Below are 23,087 nucleotides of genomic sequence, written 5' to 3'. Positions count from 1 at the left end.
GCTACCTAGAGTTTCACTGATTCAAGGCTACCTGAATCACTAACAGTCTTTTTAAAGACTAACAATTAGTCAGTTTTTCTCAAGGCTATACAAAGTGTGATATTCTAATATAATCAGTCTTTATTAAGACTACCACAAAATCAGTCTTTGTAAAGACTCAACCAGGAGTCTAATCGAAAGCTAATTTAGCCTAGTTAATTTAAATTTTTCAAAAATGCCTGCGTCCAACCGGAAAGGCAACAAGTCTAAGGCTAAAAATAACTCAATACGGAATAAATCACAATCCGTTATTCAACATTGTTCTAACAACATTCACGAACTTATAGAATCTGAATGTAAAAATAAAAGACAACGGACGGACTTCCCTTTCGTTGATTCTATGTCGTCTAACAATATTTACGTGATTCCTCCTGAATCCGATTGTAGCGACATAGAAGAAAATTCTTCAAAAATTCCCAAAATGGACGCTTGTCGTTCTGGGAAGAAACATCAATCTATGCCACCAGTGACGGTGATGATTTCCGACTTCAAAGCATTCCGTACTGAGCTTTCTACTTTTCTCCCGGAAGTAAAAGTCTCGTTTCAAATCGGACGAAGAGGAGAATGTCGAGTCTTGGTTGATGGATTGGAAGATTACGAACGTCTTATTCGATATTTGTCCGAGAAACTTCATAAATTGTATTCATATGATATAAAATCAGACAGACCCTTCAAGGCTGTCTTGAAAGGCTTATCAAATGATCAAAGTACTGCTAAAATTAAAAATGAAATAAAAGAATTGCTTGGTTTTGCGCCTTCCCAAGTAATACTTACGAAAAAAAAGAGAGAATGGTACTTCTAAACCACGCTCTGGAATTTCCCATGAACTTTACCTAATACACTTCAATCGAAGTGATGTAAACAATTTGAAAACTTTAGAAAAAGTACGTTTCATTTCCCACATTAAAATTCATTGGGAACATTATAAACGGCATAATCGTATTGCAAACTTAACGCAATGTCGTCGTTGCCAAGGCTTTGGCTATGGGACCAAAAATTGTCATATGGATATACGGTGTTTGAATTGTGGTAAATCGCATTCGGAAGACGTGTGTCCAATGAATGAAACCACTGATCAATTTTCATGTTCAAATTGTGATAGAAATCATAAATCCAATTATTGGAAATGTCTTGTCAGGGAAAAAATTTAAACGCTCGTTCGCATAGACAACAAGTCAAATCAACGACCTTAAATTTACAGAACATACCTGAAAATCATAAAAAATGTTACAAATGCCACGCCTAATTCTTCTTAGGCACTTATTTCTTCGAATTTAGAACAAAAAACAGGTACGCCTCCCGATTCGTCTTTTAACGAAAACAATTTATTGACAGGTAGATCGACCTCGTCATCATCTTCTTCTAATGTCAGTTATGCTAGTATAACAGGTAGAAAACTACCACTTAATTCTTCTAATGTAAATAATCAAAACACAGGACCATCTTGCAGTTTATCTTCTAACGAAAACAGCCATCGGCCAAATCATCTTCTTCTAATGACAGTTACACTAGTGTAACAGGTAGAAATCTACCTATCAATATTCCTTCAATGCCATTCGCTTCTTTAAACGAAGTCGATTTAGGCGATATAACTGCAAATAAAATGATCTACCTACAAGATCAACTTTTTCAAATGATCATCCGAATGAATTCGACTTCATCACTTTTTGAAGCATTTCAAATCGGATGGCAATTTGCAAATAATATTATAATGAATTTAAAATTTAACAGTGATGTTAAATAATTATTTGAATATTTTAAATTGGAATGATCGATCTTTGAAATCGAGTGAAGATGAATTTTATAATTTTCTCAAAGTTCACAAAATTCATATTGCCATTGTGACAGAAACTTTTCTTAAACCAAATGTCAAATTGAAAAGTAATCCACATTATGTGGTTCATCGATTTGACAGGTTTACTGGAATGGGTGGTGGAGTTTTGTCCAACGGTAAATTAAACATCGAATTTTTCCTTTTTTCGTAATAGGGGACTTAAATGCTAAGCATGTCCATTGGAATTGTAGGCAAAATAACAGTAATGGTAAAATACTTCATAATCAACTCTCAGCTGGTTACTTCACAGTTCTTCATCCCAGTAATCCGACTTGTTTCTCTTCTGTGAAAAACCCGTCTACAATTGATCTGGTTCTAACAGATCAAAGTCACATTTGTAGTGAACCGATTACTCATGCTGACTTTGACTCAGATCATCTTCCAGTAACATTCAGACTTTCCAACGACGCTATAATTAATCCTATTAGTTCTATATTCAACTATCATAGAGCTAATTGGTTGGATTACAGATCTCACATTGAAAATCATGTGGATCATGAAACTATTTTAGAAAATTCTACGGACATCGACACAGCAATTGATAATTTGAATCATTATATTATCGAAGCTAGAAATCTTTCAGTTCCTAAAGCTCAAACTAAATTAAATTCTCCTATCATCGATGACAATCTTCAACTGCTCATTCGGTTGAAGAATGTTCGTCGACGACAATATCAACGTTCTCGTGGTCCTGCTATGAAAAACATAGTTAAGGATTTACAAAAAGAAATTAAACATAGATTTACTCTTTTGCGAAATGAAAATTTCGCTAAAGAAGTTGAACAAATAAAATCATATTCTAAACCTTTCTGGAAACTTTCTAAGGTTCTTAAGAAACCAGGAAGAAAACGCTTCAAAGGATTCAGAATAAAATTCTGAAAATGATTTTGAAGCGTCCTCCCTGGTTTAGTAAAAATGAGTTACACAGACTCACAAATATAGAACCATTAGTTGTATTGTCACATAATATTATAAGCAAATTCCGACAAAAATCGATGCAATCTTCAATTGAATCGATTCGCTCTCTGTATTAGTTAGTAAATTAGTATATAAGTTCCTTTTCCCCATTACACAATACAAGTAGGTTTAGAATTTTCCCTACACAAAAATCTCAGAATTGCGGAAGCAAACGATGTCCTCATGGTAATAACCAAATCATATATATAATAGGGCTGAAAAGTCACCACTTGTGGCTGAACACCCAATTAAATCTTAATAATTAAATTTTAACTCATATTCCAATATATAGTTATTAAAAAAACTGATGTAACATTGATTTGAATTCAAAATAAGACGAACCGTTCGGAACGAGTTTAAATTTTAAACCGACGATTCTCAAAACAAAACTATCGCGAACAAAAACATATATAGGAAATAATCGAAAAAATATTTTTGATGAGACGCTATTGGCACAGAGGATTTTGATCGAATCGAATCCAATATTCCCCGGTATGGTTTTCTCTCCGATTGGTGTTAATTTTCGCTTTCATTCATATAATGAAAAATTGTTCACAACGTGAATATCAGTAATAAACTTCAACTTTATTGTTCTATCGCATGTTATTTACAACTATTATTTATAACTATTAATGACTGAATGTTTTACATTAGAAGACGACTTTGTAATGTGCATTCTCAATAGAAGGGATGTCCATCGCAACAACAAAACAGACTGAATATAGAAAAGAACAAGCTCATAAAACTTCACCCATTCGCCGCTCAAACTCCGGACATCCGTAGCACATTTTTTTATCACTTTTAGACTATGGTTGACTCGTCGTACACGTTGTCGTAACTCCCTGAATAAGGCCGATTGCGACCATGGTAAAAGCTGCTCGTTGTATTACCGCGATCATCCCTGTCCAGACTATGCTCTCTCCAGAGGTCGTTATCTTCAAGTTTGATCCTAGTGTCCGTGTCCCTTCTGCTATTCCAACTTGAATGAATTATTTCGTCCAATCGTTGATTGGATGCAACGTCGAAACTGTCCCTTCGTTCTGTGTTCTGAAAGTTGTCAGCGCTTTCACTATAATTACTGTCTTCGTCATCATCATCTTCATCATCGTAAAGTTCGTCCTGGGGATGATCCCGTTCGAAATATCACAGCTCCACCTTAAATCCCCGAATGAATGGCAATCCGGTCGGTACTTTCTGTTGGTATTTGTGATAATCTTCGCCGAAAAAGTTCAGCAATGTGATTTCTTCCATGAATATTCGATCATGAAAGAACTTCCAGCTGGCGATTGTGTAGATCACGAAGCACACTGGATTGTCGAGAATAACCTAACGAAAGACATAATTTAGCTTATTCATTGTTGAACCAAACGGCCCAGTATCGGAAAGAGGTTCACCTGCGTTCCAATGGACCACCAGAACCAACCAACATAGGAAGGATGCCTCATAAGGCTGTACACTCCGACTGTGACTAGTTCGTGTTCTTGGTGTCGTTCGAATTGAACCTGCAAATACACTTCAATTTATAATCAACTCGTGAATCACAATTTCAAAACGCTTACAATGTGGCTAAAATTTTTGCTAGCCGTAATCATGGCAAGTTTCCGGAGAGCTTCACCACCCAAACAAAGGACGAGTCCAATCAACCATAGAATTTTATGAGTCTTCATTTCTAAAACAAAATACATTCGTTTTCATAAAGCCATAAAATCTAGAACAAGCAAACCAGCCAACCTGGAAAGTAATGAACTTCGACAAAATATTCCACCCAACTGGCCGTGGCGGCTAGCGCGTAATGAATCGAATGGTTCAGGATGAACGAATCCGGTGACAGTGTTTTCGGATTACAAAACGCTATTCCCAGGTATTCGGAGTAGTGAAATAATGCCATCAATGAACTATAGATACCGAACGATTTATACTGCTCATCACAATTCTGGAAGATGATAATTCCCAGTGTAAACACTGCACCAAGGAATGTGGCACGAACTGCTACCTGCAATATGAGAAACACATTATAGAAAAAAAAAAAAACGAGAAACACTTCAGCCGACCGTTCAAGGAATCGCGCAACAAAGTGCGTTAACATCAGTTCTGTATCTAAAAATAAAAATCCAACATCTGTTTGTATCATTCTCTGTTTTGATCAACAGATTTTCTTTAGGGCGATCAACAATCGAATCCATGACTCAGGGGAATTTGTGTAAACAATGACGCGTTTGTGACTTGTCCCCACGTCGAAGCACACACTAAGCGGTAAGCTCTCTCTCACACACATTTTAGAAAGATGCTGCTAATGATATAGGATCAAATTTCCCTCGAGAGCTATTGGATTGTTTACATTTTCTAAGATGGTATTTGCATTGAATCATCACTGCTGAATTTTGCGTAGCAAACCGTTTTCTTTTTTATAATCAAACTCACCTGATAATCTTTGTTAGAAAACTTAAGTCGTATAATAGCATTCAACAGCAAATAGTAGATGGCCAGTAAAGCAGCACGACTCCAGAATCCGATTGATTCCGAAAAAAATCCCAGATCAAAGTATATCCACATCAGCACCAGATTGAAAACTGCACCCGTGAAGCAGTACAAACTCAGTCTACCTTCGTAGCAAAGCATGATTTCCAACTCTAGTTTCAGTATATGCTCAAAATTATTATGTTTTTCAGAAGCACTTAAGCATATTGTGTAATATAATTTAATTTCTGTAAAACAAAGCTGCAGATGAAATTTTATTCTGTTTGTATCGCTGTCTGGTTTGTCCCTCTTTTTGGAATAGGTAGCTCTATCACATTTCACTGTCCACCGACGAATGTTTACTTGTAATCGACCAGAATATGCACAGCTGCTAGGGTTTCCATTGAAATTAAACACAACCGTAAATTCCGCGACGATTCCTCTCTGTTTTCCTACTTTTTTCGATCGATGATGACATATATTTTCTTTTGTTTTGCTCCTGGTTTTCTGCCGAAATACGATAGGATCGAACAATGCATCCCGCCTTGGCGGGAAACTGAACCATTACACTCAAAATTTAGCTTAGCGTTAAGGTGGGCAATATGAATTTTATTACATGCGGAAAAGGGAAAGTCAGTGAAATCTTGCGCGTTTAGATATCATACGTGATCCAAAGGTCAATTCAAGCTCAATTATCGTAGATCACAATGTTTATTTGATTATTTGGAATAAATCAACGAAATGCGATCAATAGAAGTTTTTGGCTAGAAGCACTACAGAACATTCCACAGAATACAAATGTAAGAGTAAGAAGCCTAGTAACCACTAGCAGATGTCACCGCGATCGGCATGTAGTTTGTGGCCAGAATTGTGGCAAAGTTGCAAACGTATCTCAACGTCAAACTGGCGAATCTGTTCCACCTTGAACATCTGTTTCTTGACTATGCCTCCGGAACTCAAATCCCAGTACCATCGTAGAGCGAACAAATTACACGTTTTCTGACTAAATGAGAGATAAGGCCAGTGACCAACCAGGTTGAGTTCAGTCGATAGCACTCTCACTGCATCACTCAGTTTTGCTAAGCTCGCTTATATTGTGGAGATAATTCTCACCCATGTGCCATCAGTACATCTGTAACTCCCGTGTGAGTGTGCTCCCCGTGGTTATTTTCGTCCTTTGTTTTGTTATCGCAATGCTCATCTGTGAGTGGCGATGAAACACCGAGCACTCCTATTGTGCATATTCCACCACTCACTCTTTCGTTGGTCTACTATTCGGTGTGCACACTCTTACTGAATCTGTTTCTCATAGATATTCGCACTCGCTCCCACTCTCGCTCTTGCTCTTACTCACAACTTGGCGCCCACTCGTACTCTTATAGCGTATTTGGTTTTGGTCCGATACACGGGGAGCTAATATGCAATCTGATCAAGTTCGTTCATGCTATGATTGAAAGCAGTAATGACAATAATAAAAATCAATATCAAAGCATGATTTGTGTAACAGTTTCAAAAATATTAACACTATTAACTTGAATTTCATACACAGAAGTAACAGGTTCGCAGCACTTGGCTAGAGCGAATACAAACAAGCGTTCAAACCAACCCGGTAGCAAGAAGAGCGTTCTACCAAATGCTATTGTAGTCGTTCTGCGAGCGATCAGAGTAACAGGTACTGAATGAATATTAAGTTATTAATGACATTGTTTTTGCTAACCATTCTTCTTAATTGCTTTGATTTTTGCAGAAGGATGCTTGCCACAGCTAAATGGTTCCTCAGAAGAGGGCTGGTTCTAACGCTGCGCAAAACCCTTCACTCCTGTTACTTCTACACAGTGTTGCATCCAGTATCCGTAAACAGAGAATATTCACTGACGGACACAAGCGTTCCAACAGGCATCGTTTCTCTTGCAAGCTCTCTCACTAAGAAGCTGCATGTACTGTCATTAATAATGTATGAGTTTCACTGAGAGAGATATTCCATCAGTTCAGTCTGATGCTCACTTGGAGACGAATCAACATGACTGAAATCTTAGAATGACGATCAATTTTTAAAATTTCCGTCGTGATCATCAATTGCAAGGACAACGTTTTCTCGGCTTGACTTAGTTCTTAGAAAGAAAATAAAAGTGCATTCGCAATGATGTGATGTCAGAAAATGATTATGAAAATCAAAGTATTATCATTTTCAATTCACTATAAAACTATAAACAGACCGTTTTAAAAACAAACAGAGAATGACCGTTCTGTTCTCTCATTCGAAATATTTTACTCTCTGCGTGTTGCCACTCTCGCGTCACTGTTGTTCGTGTTCGCCGTACGCTACCCATGGCATGAATTCGATCAACGTTGAATGACGATCATTTTGGTTCGTGACGGAACTACTTCGTATGATTTGACGTGTGGATGATGATCACGACTCAGTGCAACTCTGCTTCTACAAATGAAATTTAAATAATTAATACTGTACATTATTTAAAAAAGGATCAGACTTCACTAATAGCATAAGCTGAGGTCAAGTTGTAGCATACTCGTGCGGCTATCATGATGCTCACATACTTTTCGATTTACTAAAATTAAAATCAACCTGTGCGCCATACTGCGAGGAGTGCTCCCACTCCATGCGTATTGATTGTCATTAGCTCTTGGAGTATGGACATAATCTAAATAGTGCGAGCAAACTCGCAATAAGTGTTTACTCCTGCTGCCTCTCACTCATCGTACCCATAAAAAATACCACTCGTATTTAAAATGCACCTTTTTGTGAGTGACTCATAAGCGTTCACGGAGGAGTGCGAGTAAGATAGAATACGCCTCGCACTCGCTCGAAAATATGCTGCGTGCACTGAGTTCTCGCTCTATTACCAACACTGGCATCACTCACTCGGATGTCCAAATTACTATTAAAAATCATCTGGATAATATACCGAAACCAGCGTTGAACGGCCCCGAGCTAGAACAGATTCGCAGAAAGTTTTGATAGTTTTTCTCACCCAAGGAAATATAGAAGAACATAATGAAATTTCTAGTGGAATATCCACTCCGAAATTTCAACCTCGAAGCATTGTTTAAAACAATATTATCTGTTTGATATGATTTAGCACTGTACAACTTTCTTGAAAATTACATTTCAATGTTATCCAAACTCTAGTCTTTATTGCTGTTCAATTTTCTTTAGTGGTGTATTTTCAATATCTATAATTCGTGACCTAATATCCTTTTTTTTAACAGAAACCAGTGCAATAATGATTTATCAAGTTCTAGAACGTTTAGCGATCGAGTACCATTTATTTTAGATATTTTATTTGTTATTTCCGGGCATTTGAAAAATGGTATTGAAATAAGTATAACACATGGATCAATAAGTCCCGAGACTAAAGCAGAGATGGCGCTCGTAGTAAACCAGTCTTTCTAGAGTACTAACCTTTGCTTGAAACGGGTCAAAATTTTAAGTCGATCCGACCAGAAACAGCTGAGTTATCGAGGTTGGAGTAAAGTCGTTTTGTGGTTTGTTTAAAAAATGGAAAAACCGACTTTCGTGTTTTGATAAAACATTGTTTTTTAATGGGTAAAAACACCGCGCAAGCGAAACAATGGATTGAAAAATATTATCCGGACTCTTGTCCATCAAAAGCAACGATTTGTCGGTGGTTCGCCGAGTTTAAACGTGGTCGTACCGACACTATTATTTTATTATTTTTTTTTTTTTCATATTTTCACAGAAAGCACCAGTGCGGTAAAACTTCATTTTAATCGAATATCATTACATGAATATAAAATATATAACCATTGACTGTGAGTATATTCGATTTACTTTTGTTGCCATACTGAAATGAAGATTCCAAAATTTATCGTCAATAAAATAACCGTACCTAGTCTAGTAAGTTTTATTGTTTCAGTTTCAAGTACATAGTAGTTCATTGTGCTCTATTGTCTTCACTGTTAGTAATGAGCAGGTTAGAATGAAAAAGCATTCACATCAACTCGATAACCAAAACTCCCTCGGGCCAGAATTATAAATAGAGGATGGTGGTTCTCATTTGAGTTTACAATTGTCACCAGCAAACTATTAAAAATGAAAACTGAAATAGGGAACAATTAATTCATGTTTATTTTGTAGTTGATATTTCAGTTATCATCCATTATCTTGAACCAATGTTACTGTATACATGAATCTCATCTGAAGGCCGCTCTCTCATTCAATTACATAAGATATTTAATTTCAAGAGATCAACTAACGGTGGTGGCTAGACTGAGCTTCGATTGGAAGAGAAACGAATGAAAAGCTGAATGCTACTCGTGCTGTGTACATCATCGAAGGTTGTGTTAGAATGTGAAGTTTACTGCAGCAGAGTGATCGTCAATATGTGCCACATTCGATTTAAATTGAATTGAATGAAATTTTACAGCACTGAAAAGTACAAACAAATTTATTTAGAGATATTTGTTGATTTGGAGTCATTCAGATTCCAAGTCATCCACAGCCCGGAACGTATCAAGCATAACGTTGATATTTTTTTATTTTAAATTGACGAATATAGAGGCTGCCCTAGATTTTTACACCAGACGAAATAGAAAACTATTCTTTTTCGTTTACTGTGATAAATCGTGATAAATATAGAGTATCAAGTTCTTGCCAATCTGAATATCTTCCGAGTGAATGTTGACAGGAGGCTTATTGACCGTTATAATAAAATAAACTCGACATATCTCGATGAACATTAGAAAAAGTCCCAAGTGCAAATGACAATTTCTCTTGGTTTACTTTCTTGTTCGATTATTACGGTAAATTCCAGTAATTTAAAACAAATTCCACAGTTTATATCGAAAGTTGATGGTTTTTGCTATTGTGCTATGTGAAGTGTTAGATGGAAGAATTGCTGATTGAGCCGTAATACTCGAAAGAGGAAATGAACAAAGAGAAACTCTCATTTGCACTTAAGACCTTTTCTCGTGTTTGTCTTCATATACTTTCCACACAGCTTGCAAGTTGCTACTCCCGTAAAAAAATAAACCATTGATTTTACAGCATAAATAATTGATTCACAATTAGATCTATGGGTTACAATACATTTGATAGTATCTTGACAAAATTTTTTCCATTTCCAACGATTCAATATATTGTTTTTACAATTCACAATTGAATTGAATTTATTGTACAACTGGTATTTCAAACAATATGCAAACTGTACATTTGATTGTTTTCCAAGATAACATGTATGAGAAAATTTTATTATTTGAATTGTTACTATACTTTACAACCTATACATTCTAATGTAAAAAGGATGTTCACAATTAATTGAATAGTGTATAACAATACATTAAAATATTTTTCATTGGTCAAATCAAAATTCTGGAAGGTGGCTGAACTTAATTAAGACGCCATTTTGAAATATTACCGTAGGCGGGCAAATTCTTCATCATATTCATTCCCTTTCGAAATGGTTCCTACTTGTTCAGGTTTAGTGTGTACTTGTGTTTTTGTTTATTACCGCGCGATTGTCGTCAACGTTTGTTTTCGTTTAATAGCAAAATATCATCGCGAAAATCCGGCGATTTGTGTTTATAAAAAAAAGAATTAGGTTTGTTCTCACAACTTAATCTAGTGCATGTAGCAAAAAAAAACTCAGAATGACGGACAAGATTAGTTTCGGATTCAGCAAGATTGCAAAGAAAGTAAATCTTCGTGCCGGCCCGGCCGCATCCCATGTCAGTGCAAGTAGTTCCGGCGAAAAAGAAAAGATAGAATTGATTTCCTGTCTAGAAGGACAAACGATTAAAATTATCGGGTGCGTAAAATGCATGGTCATCTCTCAGTCTGTTTAATAAATTCATATGTTGTATTTTGCAGGAAAGAAAATAGTGATGAAGCTGCCCTGTTAGTTATTCCATTGCGAGATCAGGACAAAACAACAATTCCGGCTCGTTTAGCTAAGCTGCAACAGATCAGAGAAGGTCGAGAGTTGGATGGAAACGATCCACCAATCACAGATGAAACGCTTGAGCAAAGAGCAGCCCGTGAGCTGCTCGCTGCAGCGCGAGACCATAAAAGCCGTGCTGTGGAAAAGAACGACATTGTAATTCCAATGAAACCTGAGGATTTACCTCTCGAGGGCGGTCAAATGTCAACGTTAGCGGATTACGAGGCGATGCCACCGGAAAAGTTTGGATTGGCTTTGCTTCGTGGAATGGGTTTCAAGGATGATCCAAGTGCACCGAAAAAAGAAGACAAACTACCCGATGTTCGACCGAAGGGTATGGGTTTGGGGGCCGAACGTGTACCGAAGGATAAGAATCGACAGCTGATACCGCCGGCAAAGGATGAAGTGCTAGTGATGGGTAAAGGTGCGTTCGTGAGAGTCCTAGCTGGGAAGTACAAGGATGCATACGGAACGGTAAGTACTGCTCCATATTCTGCGTTGTAATAGAATTGTCGCATTTATGACGAATGTTAAAACTATATAGGTTATATCAGATCATCAAATTTATTAGTATCCACAACTAAATCTTTCATCAATTGCTCATAGGTATCCCACTGGGATTTGAAAGTTTGTACGCGGGAATTTTCATCTGCTTCAAAAAACTCGTTTGGTAGCTTTGCCAAAATTGGCATGGCAAATGTGCCCATTGCCAATACCTGTGCCCCGAATCGTTTGATCTGTTGTTCGATCTCTTTCAAAGGAAACATTTTTTCTGGATCACATCCTAGCCTATGAATTGTCCTTGAGAATGATTCGTAGAATGTTTTAATAAGACCTGGAAAATCGTCACGCCTGAGAATAGGTTTTCCGCATAGATAAATGAATGACAGAAGATCCAATACTGGAGAACTATATCGAGCCATTTGCCAATCAAGAAGAATTACTTCCTTGACCGTTCCGGTTCTTTCATCATACCCATACATCACATTGTTGATCCAACAGTCGCCATGATTCAGGGCACCGTATGGCTCTGCCCGGTGTTCTGCGATGTGTAATCTTGTTTTTTCCCATAAGCAGTCTTTTAATGTTAAAAATTTGTCTCTCAAATGCCGTTCTTCATCTTTGATGAATATCGATGCCGCCAGGTTGCAGTTTCTTGGTGCTAAAAATTTGGTTTGCTCAGTGCTCATGATTGTACACAAAAGATCATTTAATTTTTTGATCTTCTCAAACCAATCTGGTTTCTGTTGTTTCAAAGCAAAGGAAACAGCATTCAACTTGCCTAAAGCACTCATTAGAATTTCGGTATGTTCGTAATCCGTCGGTTCGTACTTGTCTTTCAATTCTAATCTACGCATCTTCAAATCCTCCATAATTAGTATTGTTTGTTCTGTTTCCTCTTCGAAATGAGCCCAAAAACAGCGAGGATAGTTCCAAAAGCCTACATCATCATCCCGACACAATCCTCGTTCCAATTGAAACTTCTCCATCTCAGGAAATATTTCGCTATAAATAAACACTTCGCGTTCGAACAGTAGCTTCGAGTTGAACTTCTCCCGCTGTTGCTTGTCTCCGAAAGGTAGCTTGCAAATCAACGAAAGTTGCTGGTTCCGTTTTACCGTTGAATCACTTATACCTTGGTCACCTCGGATCGAAGCTCGTACAATGAATCCATCGCCGACGTTGCAACCCGGTTCGTAATCTATTCGATAGCTACCAGGTAAGAATCCCTGTTCCAGGGCAATTTGTTCCAGCTTGGAGACAGCAAACGGCGGTAATTGAATCGTTGAAGCCATTTCACCATGAGGAGTGATCAAATAGCAACTGAACTTCTATATTACCGCAATACTTTAATGTGTTTGCATCTTTCCTATGCCAGAGAATTTATGAATGAAGTCCACTAAGATACGTAGGGCAATGACACTGGCGGTTCTATGTGTGCGTGCGGATGAGCGTCCCTCAGAGTACATTGAAGTTTGCATTAATATGTGAATGCGCAACGCGAACCTCTGACAGCTTGTGTGAAAGATATCACAAAACAAACAGTGCGATTAATTGCGACACTTGGAAGTAACGGTTTCGGTTGGGCATACACTAAAACTCAGATGTGTAGTTTGCGGCTGGTCTGCTGCAATGCTTTCGACGTCGAGCTTAACTGAGTAAAACAACGCAAGCTTTTCTTAATCAATTTGCTGATTAAACTCAAAGTAAGGTTCTTCGTCTGAGACATGCCATTTTGGCATTGAAAATGCCTTACCTTGAACCTTAAGGGCTGAGGACACTACCGTAAAGTGGTAGGTTTTTTGCTATTTTCCCGTTTCAAATTAAATTTTGTTGGAAACGGTGCAGAATATAGAAAAACCCACCTGACAATGTCTTCGAAATTTAGTTGAGAATATTCTGTGAAATTTTCAGAATGATTCATTGAGTTGAGCGGTCGTGTTGTATTTTTTTCTGACTGAAGAACTGCTGAAAATTGGAACGCTCGGAAATGCATACCTCTACTTGTTCATCGAATATCTCGGCTTTGAAGGCTTGTATCATAAATCTACCGTGACAAAGTCTAGATAATTTAGTTTAGATGCGATTAGTACATAAAAACATATATTTTATCACGATAAAAATAAAGTCTTGTATTTTTCTGTGAAACAAAGTCAGTTTCAATGCATCCACCATTTTTTTCGCTTTGGTTTCCTGATAGCATTCTGAAAAAGAAGAGAGAAATAAAATTGGGTCGACAAGGCTGCCAAACACACAGACATTCAATCTTTGTGAAAGTTGAATATTTTTTCATTGTTCATTGGAATCATGTAATGTCCAACCCATACGATAGATTAATGTGATAAAACTTCTCATCAAAATTATTAAAAGACCAGGTTTTAGTCCGCTAAAACCTGGTCTTTTAATAGGTAATGGGCGTCTCACGCAAGGAATCGGTCCACGGGATACCTCAGTTCTCGGGAACCGGCTACGATAATTGGAGCTTTAGAGTGGAGAGATACCTCAAGTCTTTGAAACTACTCGATGTCATCAAGAATGATCCACCAGCGGCTGCAGCTGAAATTCCGAAGTTTCAAGAACAAGACGAAAAAGTTGCAAACTTGCTGCTTTCTTTCATCCATGACGATTTGCTGGACCTCGTCCGTGAAAAGAACACGTCGAAAGAAATTTGGAGAAGTCTTGAAGCCGTTTATGCGAAGAAGTCCGTCTCATCTCAGACTTTGGTAAGGAAGCAACTGGCGAAGCTCAGAATGGCAGAAGGATCGTCCGTGAAGAATCATTTGAAAACGTTCGAAGATTTGATACGGCAGCTGAAACTGGCTGGAGCACAGGTAGAAGAAAACGATGTCATCTCCCAGCTGTTTATCACACTCCCTGAATCGTTCGATCCTCTGGTTACTGCGTTGAAAAATATTGGTGAAGATCTGAAACTGGATGTTGTTCGAGAGCGACTTCTTGCTGAAGAACTTAAGAAAACTGACCCGGCATCAGATTCAAATCAAGAAAAACCAGCAGCTTTTTCGGGATCGAAGCAGAAACCTGACAAATTTCTTGGCAAGTGCAATCGTTGCCAGAAGAAGGGACACAAAGCTAAGGATTGCCGTGTGAAAGTGAAGGTAGAAGCTAATGCTGCTTGCGGAGGAAAGGCGTTAGCTTTCATAACTGGAAAGTGCACCGTTGAAGGAACGCGGAAATGGTATCGTTTAAACTGGACTCTGGCGCAACTGATCATCTTGTCAACGTGAAGCATTGTTTCGTAAGGTCGAAACTGAAGAATCCTGTAGTCATCAATGTGGCGAAAGACGATCAGTCACTCCTTTCATGGCATCGAGGCTCCATAATGGATGTTAATAGCAAAGGTGTTCAAGTGGTCATCAAGGATGTACTATACGTGCCTGAACTTCGAGCGAATTTGTTGTCGGTGTGGAAGATGGCAAAGGCAAAATTGGACGTCACTTTCAAGCAAACGGAAGCTGTAATCAAACACGGTAGTCAGCTGATCGGAACTTGTGAAATGCGAGGTGATTTCTACGAATTCGACGTATTCATTGGAACTGTGACTGCAAACTTGTGTGAAGATACAAGCGGCAATCTTTGGCATCGTCGCTTAGGTCATTTAGGAAGTAATAACTTGCAAGCGCTCGTGAAACACAACATGGTAACAGGAATTCCTGGGTTATCAAGTAAGCTGGATTTCTGTGATGTATGTGTTCTTGGAAAACAATGCCGGGAACCATTCACTGGAACGAGAGTGCGTGCTGTGAGGCCATTAGAAAGAGTGCGTTCTGATGTGTGAGGCCCAATTACACCGTCAGCATGGAATGGTTCTCGATACTTCGTTTCCTTCATTGATGATTTCACGCACTTCGCAGTAGTGTAACCGCTCAAGAAGAAATCGGAAGTTTTCCAAAAATTCCGGGAGTATGTAGCCATGAGTACTGCTGCTTTGGGGCAAACAATCTCAAAGCTCACGGTTGACCAAGGAAGAGAGTATTGTTCCCTGAACCAGAGGGACTTTTACGTATCTAAAGGAATTCAGTTAGAGCCTACAGCTGCGTACACACCACAGCAAAACGGAGTGTCCGAGCGATTTAATCGGACAATCGTCGAAAAGGTTCGAGCGATGTTAATAGAATCAAGAGCTCCGAAGACTCTTTGGAACGAAGCTGTTTTGGCGGCAGTCTATTTAACAAATAGAAGCCCGACAAGTGCTGTCCCGCATTGGAAAACTCCAGCTGAAATGTGGACCAGTCGTAAGCCAGACCTTGGTAAACTGCGTGTGTTTGGCTGTAGAGCATTCGCTTGGGTGCCAGCACAGCTGAGAGGAAAACTAGAAACCAAATGCTTACCGTCTATGGGATATTGAAGCTAAGAAATTGTTTCTGGCTAGAGATGTTAAGTTCGACGAAAGTAACTTTCCATTGGCAGATGAAAAGCATGACGAAACTCCCTTAGTTGTTATTCCTTACCAATACAACCATCAGGACAAGATCGATGTGAAGGTGCCTGGACCAACCGTGCAGAATGACGAGATGGCTGAACAGTTGAACGACATTCTAACTGATGACGAAGACAATGACGAAACTGAAGCGCTCCCTTCGCAAACAGACCGTGGTTCAAACCTTGAAATGGTAACCCCGAGGCGCAGCGAACGGGAGCGCAAGCTCCCCGGTAAGTTGAAAGATTTTCTCACCGGAAACATATTCACTGCCGTTCAATCCGATTCTCCAGATGATAGTCCAAATATCGCCGATTCCACCACATTGTATGAAGAAGCTGGTCGCTTAAATTCCGATGTTCCTGAAGGATACAGCGCTATTTCTGGAAGAGCTGACGAAAAGCAGTGGAAGCTAGCTGTACGAGATGAACTGAGGTCACTCAATAAAAATCATGTTTGGCGAATGGTAGAATGTCCAGCTGGTGTTGTTCCTCTCAAATCCAAGTGGGTTTTTCGAGTAAAGCAAAACGAGAATGGAAAACTGATTCGATTCAAAGCCCGTCTGGTAGCCAAGGGTTTTCTGCAAAAGGCTGGTGTGGATTACGACGAAACGTATTCTCCTGTCGCTAAGCTGGCGACGATTAGAACCGTTTTGGTGGTAGCTGTTCACCGGAAGATGTTCATCCATCAACTCGATGTGAAGACTGCTTTTCTCTATGGAGCTCGCTGCTCCCTCAAATCATGTCGATCCCAACACGATTACTGCCTCTACACCAAGATTAACGATCGAGGCGGGATGTACATCATAATCTACGTTGATTACTTACTGATTGTTGGCGATCGATTGAAATTAGTGCAGAAAATTAAATTGTCCCTTGCTCAAGAGCTGCAGATGACTGACTATGGTGAAATAAATCATTTCCTCGGAATCAAGATTCAGTATGATCGTGTTACTGGTGCTTTGTTGCTCTCTCAAGAAGTCGCTGTTGATCATGTGCTGGAACGGTTTGGTATGCAAGACTGCAATAACGTCAAGACACCGATGGAAAAAGGCTGTGTGCTTCCAGTAGAGACCGCGGGCGCAGTTTCTCAACCCTATCGTGAATTGTTGGGAAGTTTAATGTACACCATGCTGTGTGTGCGTCCCGATATTTGCTATACAGTTGGATACCTTGGGCGCTTCCAAAGTCAGCCTGGAGAAATTCACTGGCAAGCAATGAAGCGAGTGGTTCGGTACTTAAAAGGAACCAGGAAAATGACGCTGCTGTACAAGAGAACCGAAAGAGCAGAACCGTTAGTTGGTTATGCAGCTGCTGACTGGGCATCAGATGTTGTAGATCGAACGTCTGTCAGTGGATTCATATACAAAGTATTTGGTAGTACGGTATCCTGGGCTAGTCGAAAGCAACAAACCGTTGCATTGTCATCGTGCGAGGCTGAGTATGCGGCATTAAGCGCGGCAGTTTCGGAAGGACTGTGGTTGAATGGAGTATTAGAAGATTTGAAACAGATCGAACCAAACAGTGGTTTCAAGCTTTACGAAGATAATCATGGCAGCATAGCAATGGCTAAGACTAACGAGAACAAGCGTGTGAAGCACATAGACGTGAAGCATCACTTTTTACGGGATCATGTGGCAAATGGAAAAATTAAGTTAGAAGCCATAGGAACAGAAAATCAACTAGCAGATGTATTCACCAAAGCATTGGACATCGGACATTTCCGAAACCTGAGGGCGCTCCTGGGGCTTACCGATTAAGAGGGGGTGTTGGAATAATCGGTTACACCAGCAAGCGGTCCTGTTGCAGGTTTGCATAGCAACCATTGTTTGAGACATCAAACAATGGTTGCTATGTATGCAAACCTGCAACAGGACCGCTTGCTGGTGTAACCGATTATTCCAACAAAAATAATAAAATGTATCATTTAGGGGTTAGCCAAATTTTGTGCTAGGGCACCGTTTTCATTATTTTTACGTTTCGTCTTTGACTCATCAGTGCAGAGCAGTTCAAATTGAACTGCTTAGTGCTAAACTCGGCAGTTCAATTTGAACCGCTAAGCAGACGTAAAGTTTCTGCTACTTACAGAACACTTTTTGTTTTGCAGCACAAAATTTGGCTAACCCCTAAATGACCATACCTGCATCGGCCAGAAATAGTCGAAAACACGTTTTCGTTCGGCACGTCAGAAAAGACATTGCACTTCGTTGCAAAACAAAAAGTGTTCTGTAAGTAGCAGAAACTTTACGTCTGCTTAGCGGTTCAAATTGAACTGCCGAGTTTAGAACTAAGCAGTTCAATTTGAACTGCTCTGCACTGATGAGTCAAAGACGAAACGTAAAAATAATGAATAAAATGTATGCTGGCAACCCGGTACAGTACGAGAGAGTACAAGAGAAATACGATGCGCAAAGGGAATTGAGCGAGCCACGTGGTCGATTTAAAACTCAACACGTGGCCCTGTGTCCTCAGACCTTAAGGACATTCGCCTATTTGAGCCAGAAAAATGTGCGGGGTTGAGAATTGAACCAAGGCGACTGCATTAAAGGCAATCGACATCACGCTATACAATTTTTGGAAAAACGTGAACCATTAACTGAATGAAAAGGCAAGTCAATCGAGGCATAAATAAAACACATCTAGATTCCCCAGTGTAATAGTAATGCAGGGTTTTCGTGGATTTCGCGGGGTTTCTGCTCAGATTTTGATACGACGGCGCGGATTTCAAGAAACATTGTTTCACATTTGTGAATCGTCTGTTAAAAAAAGGTTCAGTTTTATGAAACCCCAACAAATTGAAGATCGGCGAATGTTTCAGCAATTGGCCGAGTTGATGAGTTTTCACCTTGATAAAATTTACGAGGAGGCTCTAGCAAATAGTTCCTTTAGGGGACAAAACTTCGATTTTATGCCTTCCGATCTCGAGTTAAACAAGAAAAGAAACGAAGAAGAGAAAGTTAAAACGTTGATCTAATGCTGGACCCGACGGGATTCCATCCGTGGTGATAAATTGTTCTAATAGTTTGATAGTTCCACTATCCAACATTTTGAATTGCTTTTTGCGTTCTGGAATTTGTCGCGAAATATGGAAGAAATTTTACGTGTTTCCAGTTTACAAAAGTGTCCAACTACCGCGGAATTGCTGCATTGTGCGCTGTATCGAAGTTGTTTGAAATTATAGTTTTGGATTTTATAACACATAGTTGCTCTGACTCCATTGTGAGACTTAGCATGGATTCATGCCAAAGCGTTAGCGCAAATTTAGTATCCTACACTTCCTTCATCATACGTTATTTAGAAGCACGACTACAAATAGATTCTATATACACTGAGATCTCTTTTTACGCGGGGGATACGTACCGCGTAACTTCGGAGATCCACGTAAAAATCCTCAGAATGGAAGAATCTTTTGTTTGATGCCAAATGGCTTAGAAATGCATGAAACGTCAAAACAAAACAAGAAAACCGCGTTACTTTGGAAATCCGCTAAGAAAAACCGCGTAACTTCGGAAATCTGCGTAAAAAAAAACGGACAAAAAAACACGTAAAAAAGACCTCAGTGTACACCGCTTTCGCTGTTACGTTCGAGAAAAACAATCATCACATAACGATCTCCAAGTTAAGTAGACTGGAATTTAACGGATAATATTTTACTTGGCTTCGATCATATCTAACTGGTCGTGAAATTTTACTGAAAATGGGAAATCGTACAACCTCACCATTTGCTGTTACCTCCGGAGTTCCTCGAGGAGTCACCCTGGACCGTTTATATTTTTATTGTTTCTCAACGATCCAAATTTTTCGATCAAGTGTATGACACTATCGTATAACAATAATAACAAATCTGCAGCTGACTCAGAGTTCCTACAAGAACAGTTGGATAATTTAAGTATTTGGTGTAACATCAACAATATGACTTTGAATGCCACTAAATGCTCCGTCATCTCTTTCAGTCGCAAAAAGTCTGTATTCAAGTTCGACTATAATATTTCATAAACCGTTCTCGAACGCGCGTTGTCTGTTAAGTAACTGGGTGTTCTTCTGGATTCCAAGTTAAATTTTAAGGCGCACATAAAATTTATTATCTCCAAAGCCTCTAAGCTATTAGGATTTATTTTCCGCGTTACTAAATAATTCTTTGATGTACATTGCTTGAATGCTCTGTATTGCGCTTTAGTTCGCTCAACTCTCGGATATGCTGCTGTTATCTGGTCACCTTATTACCAAAACGATATCCAACGCATTGAAGCAATTCAATGCAAATTAGTCCGATTCGCTGTTCGACGTCTTTCATTAAAATATCCTTCAAACGTACCGAGTTACCATGACCGCTGCTAACGGATTGGTCTCGATTTATTATCCGTCCTTCGCAATGTTTGTAAGGCTAGTTTTGTGGCAGTCGCGAATTGATTGCTCCGAGTAATTGCAATTCTTACAATTTGACATTCGACGCCGTAATCTTCGATCATATTCCTTTCTTCGGATACCCTATGCTAGAACTAATTATGGATATAACGAGTCCATTACCAGCATGTCCCGCATATGTAACAAATGTTCCAATTCTTTCGGCTTAACATTTATTACGAATTGCTATCAAGAAATCGTTCCTCATGTTATTGTCTCATTAGATTTCGTGACTATAGAAGCACTAGATTCAAGGAAATATATAATTTGGATGATTGTAATCTGTTGATGCAACTATGAGGAGGTTTTATGCCTTATGGAGAGCAACTTTGACAGGAACTAACTCCAATTGACTTTTCCCTGCTCCAAATAGAAGAATTAAAGATGAGGAGGAAAAGCAAGACATTCAGAGTAAAATCCGACAACAAGAAAAGGCACTGTCTCAGAAAACAAAAACTAAACCAGGCGATAAATAACTTAAATTATAAAGATTAAATCAGATCATCCAGATGTGATCTACCTTAAAACTCTTTTTACCGAGAAGAAAAAGCTTGTTGAGCAAGATCTTGAGACAAAAAAAAATGTCTTCGCTGAAATCTGTTTTACTTCTTCCAAAAAAAAATAACTTATGTAGATTCTTAGATTACACTCATTTGGATTTTCACTTTCTGCGGAAAGTAACACCTGCGTTACTTTCTACGGAAAGTAACACCTACATAAAAATAGTGGTGTAAACGCTTCGCTCGAATACCGACTCTTGACTTTTAACTTCTGGACTTTTGACTTCTGTGACTTTTAAGACGGGTGTGTCTTTCCTGTCTTCTGTGACGTTGGTGTCTTTCGTGTCTTTCGTGACTTTTGTGACTTTTGTGACTTTTGTGACTTTTGTGACTTTTGTGACTTTTGTGACTTTTGTGACTTTTGTGACTTTTGTGACTTTTGTGACTTTTGTGACTTTTGTGACTTTTGTGACTTTTGTGACTTTTGTGACTTTTGTGACTTTTGTGACTTTTGTGACTTTTGACTTTTGACTTTTGATTTTTGACTTTTAACTTTTGACTTTTGACTTTCGACTTTTGGCACGATTATGAAATGTTTTGTTTGAAAATTCCATGGCATGAAATTCAATGAAATAAAATACACTAAAAACTGATAGCGAGAGCGGCGACTTGAACCGAGAATTATAGGATCATAAAGTACGTCCGTTAATCGACTGAGCCATACAAGCACAAATTTTCTTGACAGGTAAATGGAGCATATTAATTCATACAGTCGCACTTGCTAGCAAATGCAAATTACAGTCGGAATAAGTAAAATTGATTCTAACCCAACATGAAGTCAAATGGAATTGTCCGCCATATGACCCTAAGGTATGCGCGTGAGTTCTTCGGCTTACGAATTCACCCAACTCTTTTTGTCTTACCTTCAGTAACAACGAAAATGTTCTTCACATTATTGATGAATGATTTCGGGGCTACGGTAAATCTACCCGCATTCCTTGGTAAATCGTTTAAATCAAGGATCCCCAAACTATTTTGGGGCATGGACCTCTTTACTAAAATTAACTTAGACCCCCATTCACAAACTTCTTTGAAAATTAAATTTCTTGCTTTTTCAATATTGATGTAAAATACTTACCAATTTTCGCGGATGGTCAAATAATAACTACTTTTTTAGCATGAATATTTCAAATAACAACTTATATCAAACAATAGGGAGTCGATTTCTAGAGCTCGTCGACCCCCATAGTGAGTTTTCGTTTACGTCGACCCCCGCAAAAAGGATATCGACCACTTTGGGAACCCCTGGTCTAAACTGTCGCGGTTTGTGTCAGGCGAAAATGAATCACACCTGTGAAAAAAAAAGAAAATATTACTCCCAAACATCCATTTACGTAATAATCGGGTAAATCGAATAATAAAAACCTTTTTTAATCCACCTAGTGGTGTAATGATGCCTTTCTCATATTACTTATATTTAAAAAAATATCATTTGAAGATTCTGTGAAGATTTTTTTTTCTATCTTGAATAAAATAAAAAAACTTTCTTTGGGTATAAACTAACATAACCTTCTCAATTTGTAAACAGTTGGGTCAAGTTAATAAGAATTTTTCTTTATTTTGCATCGTCGCACTAAATGATTAAACACACACTTTACCCTATAGTTCTGGAACTGGAAGTCGGACCCGGATGAAACTAAACAGCAACCTATAATACTATAGGAACTTTTGTTTTGCTCTAATTTTTTTTGACTTGGCACCAGTATAGCCGAATCGGCTGCGAAGTTTGTTGAAACAGAAAGGCCAAATTCCACAAAAGGAATGTAATGCCAAGACTTTATCTCTGACAAACGTCTGTGACTATTTTTTCCTTTTTTGTGCATATCACCCTGTAATTCCGGAACCGGAAGTCGGAATGTGAAATGAAAATGATACTCAGGAACTTTGTAAGGGACTTTTCATTTGAATGTAAGTTTGTGAAAATCGGCCATCTCTGAGAAAATTGAATGACATTTTTTTTGTCACACACAGGCATGT

At 38.6% G+C, this 23,087-nt stretch overlaps 2 protein-coding genes across 2 annotated transcripts in view; one reads left to right on the top strand and one right to left on the bottom strand.

The window, feature by feature from the left end:
- Positions 1-3,394: 3,394 nt before the first annotated feature.
- Positions 3,395-5,764, bottom strand: LOC131431379 (protein-S-isoprenylcysteine O-methyltransferase). The gene is made up of 5 exons (XM_058597059.1): positions 5,252-5,764; positions 4,562-4,823; positions 4,390-4,499; positions 4,225-4,332; positions 3,395-4,156 (listed from the first exon to the last, which is right to left on the bottom strand). The coding sequence occupies exons 1-5, from the start codon at positions 5,447-5,449 to the stop codon at positions 3,974-3,976; spliced, it is 861 nt and encodes a 286-aa protein (XP_058453042.1). The 5' UTR covers positions 5,450-5,764; the 3' UTR covers positions 3,395-3,973.
- A 5,020-nt stretch (positions 5,765-10,784) lies between these two features.
- Positions 10,785-23,087, top strand: part of LOC131432856 (G-patch domain and KOW motifs-containing protein) — a 91,088-nt gene continuing 78,785 nt past the window's right edge. The window contains exons 1-2 of the mRNA XM_058599407.1: positions 10,785-11,076; positions 11,139-11,682. Coding sequence (XP_058455390.1) covers positions 10,919-11,076; positions 11,139-11,682 — 702 coding nt within the window. The 5' untranslated portion in view covers positions 10,785-10,918. The remainder of the gene's footprint in view (positions 11,077-11,138; positions 11,683-23,087) is intronic.

This window comes from Malaya genurostris, chromosome 2 (genome assembly GCF_030247185.1).
Source record: "Malaya genurostris strain Urasoe2022 chromosome 2, Malgen_1.1, whole genome shotgun sequence".
Taxonomy (NCBI): Eukaryota; Metazoa; Arthropoda; class Insecta; order Diptera; family Culicidae; genus Malaya; species Malaya genurostris.
The sequence above is the reverse complement of the archived record's forward strand: the minus strand, read 5'-3'. Positions and strand labels throughout refer to the sequence as shown.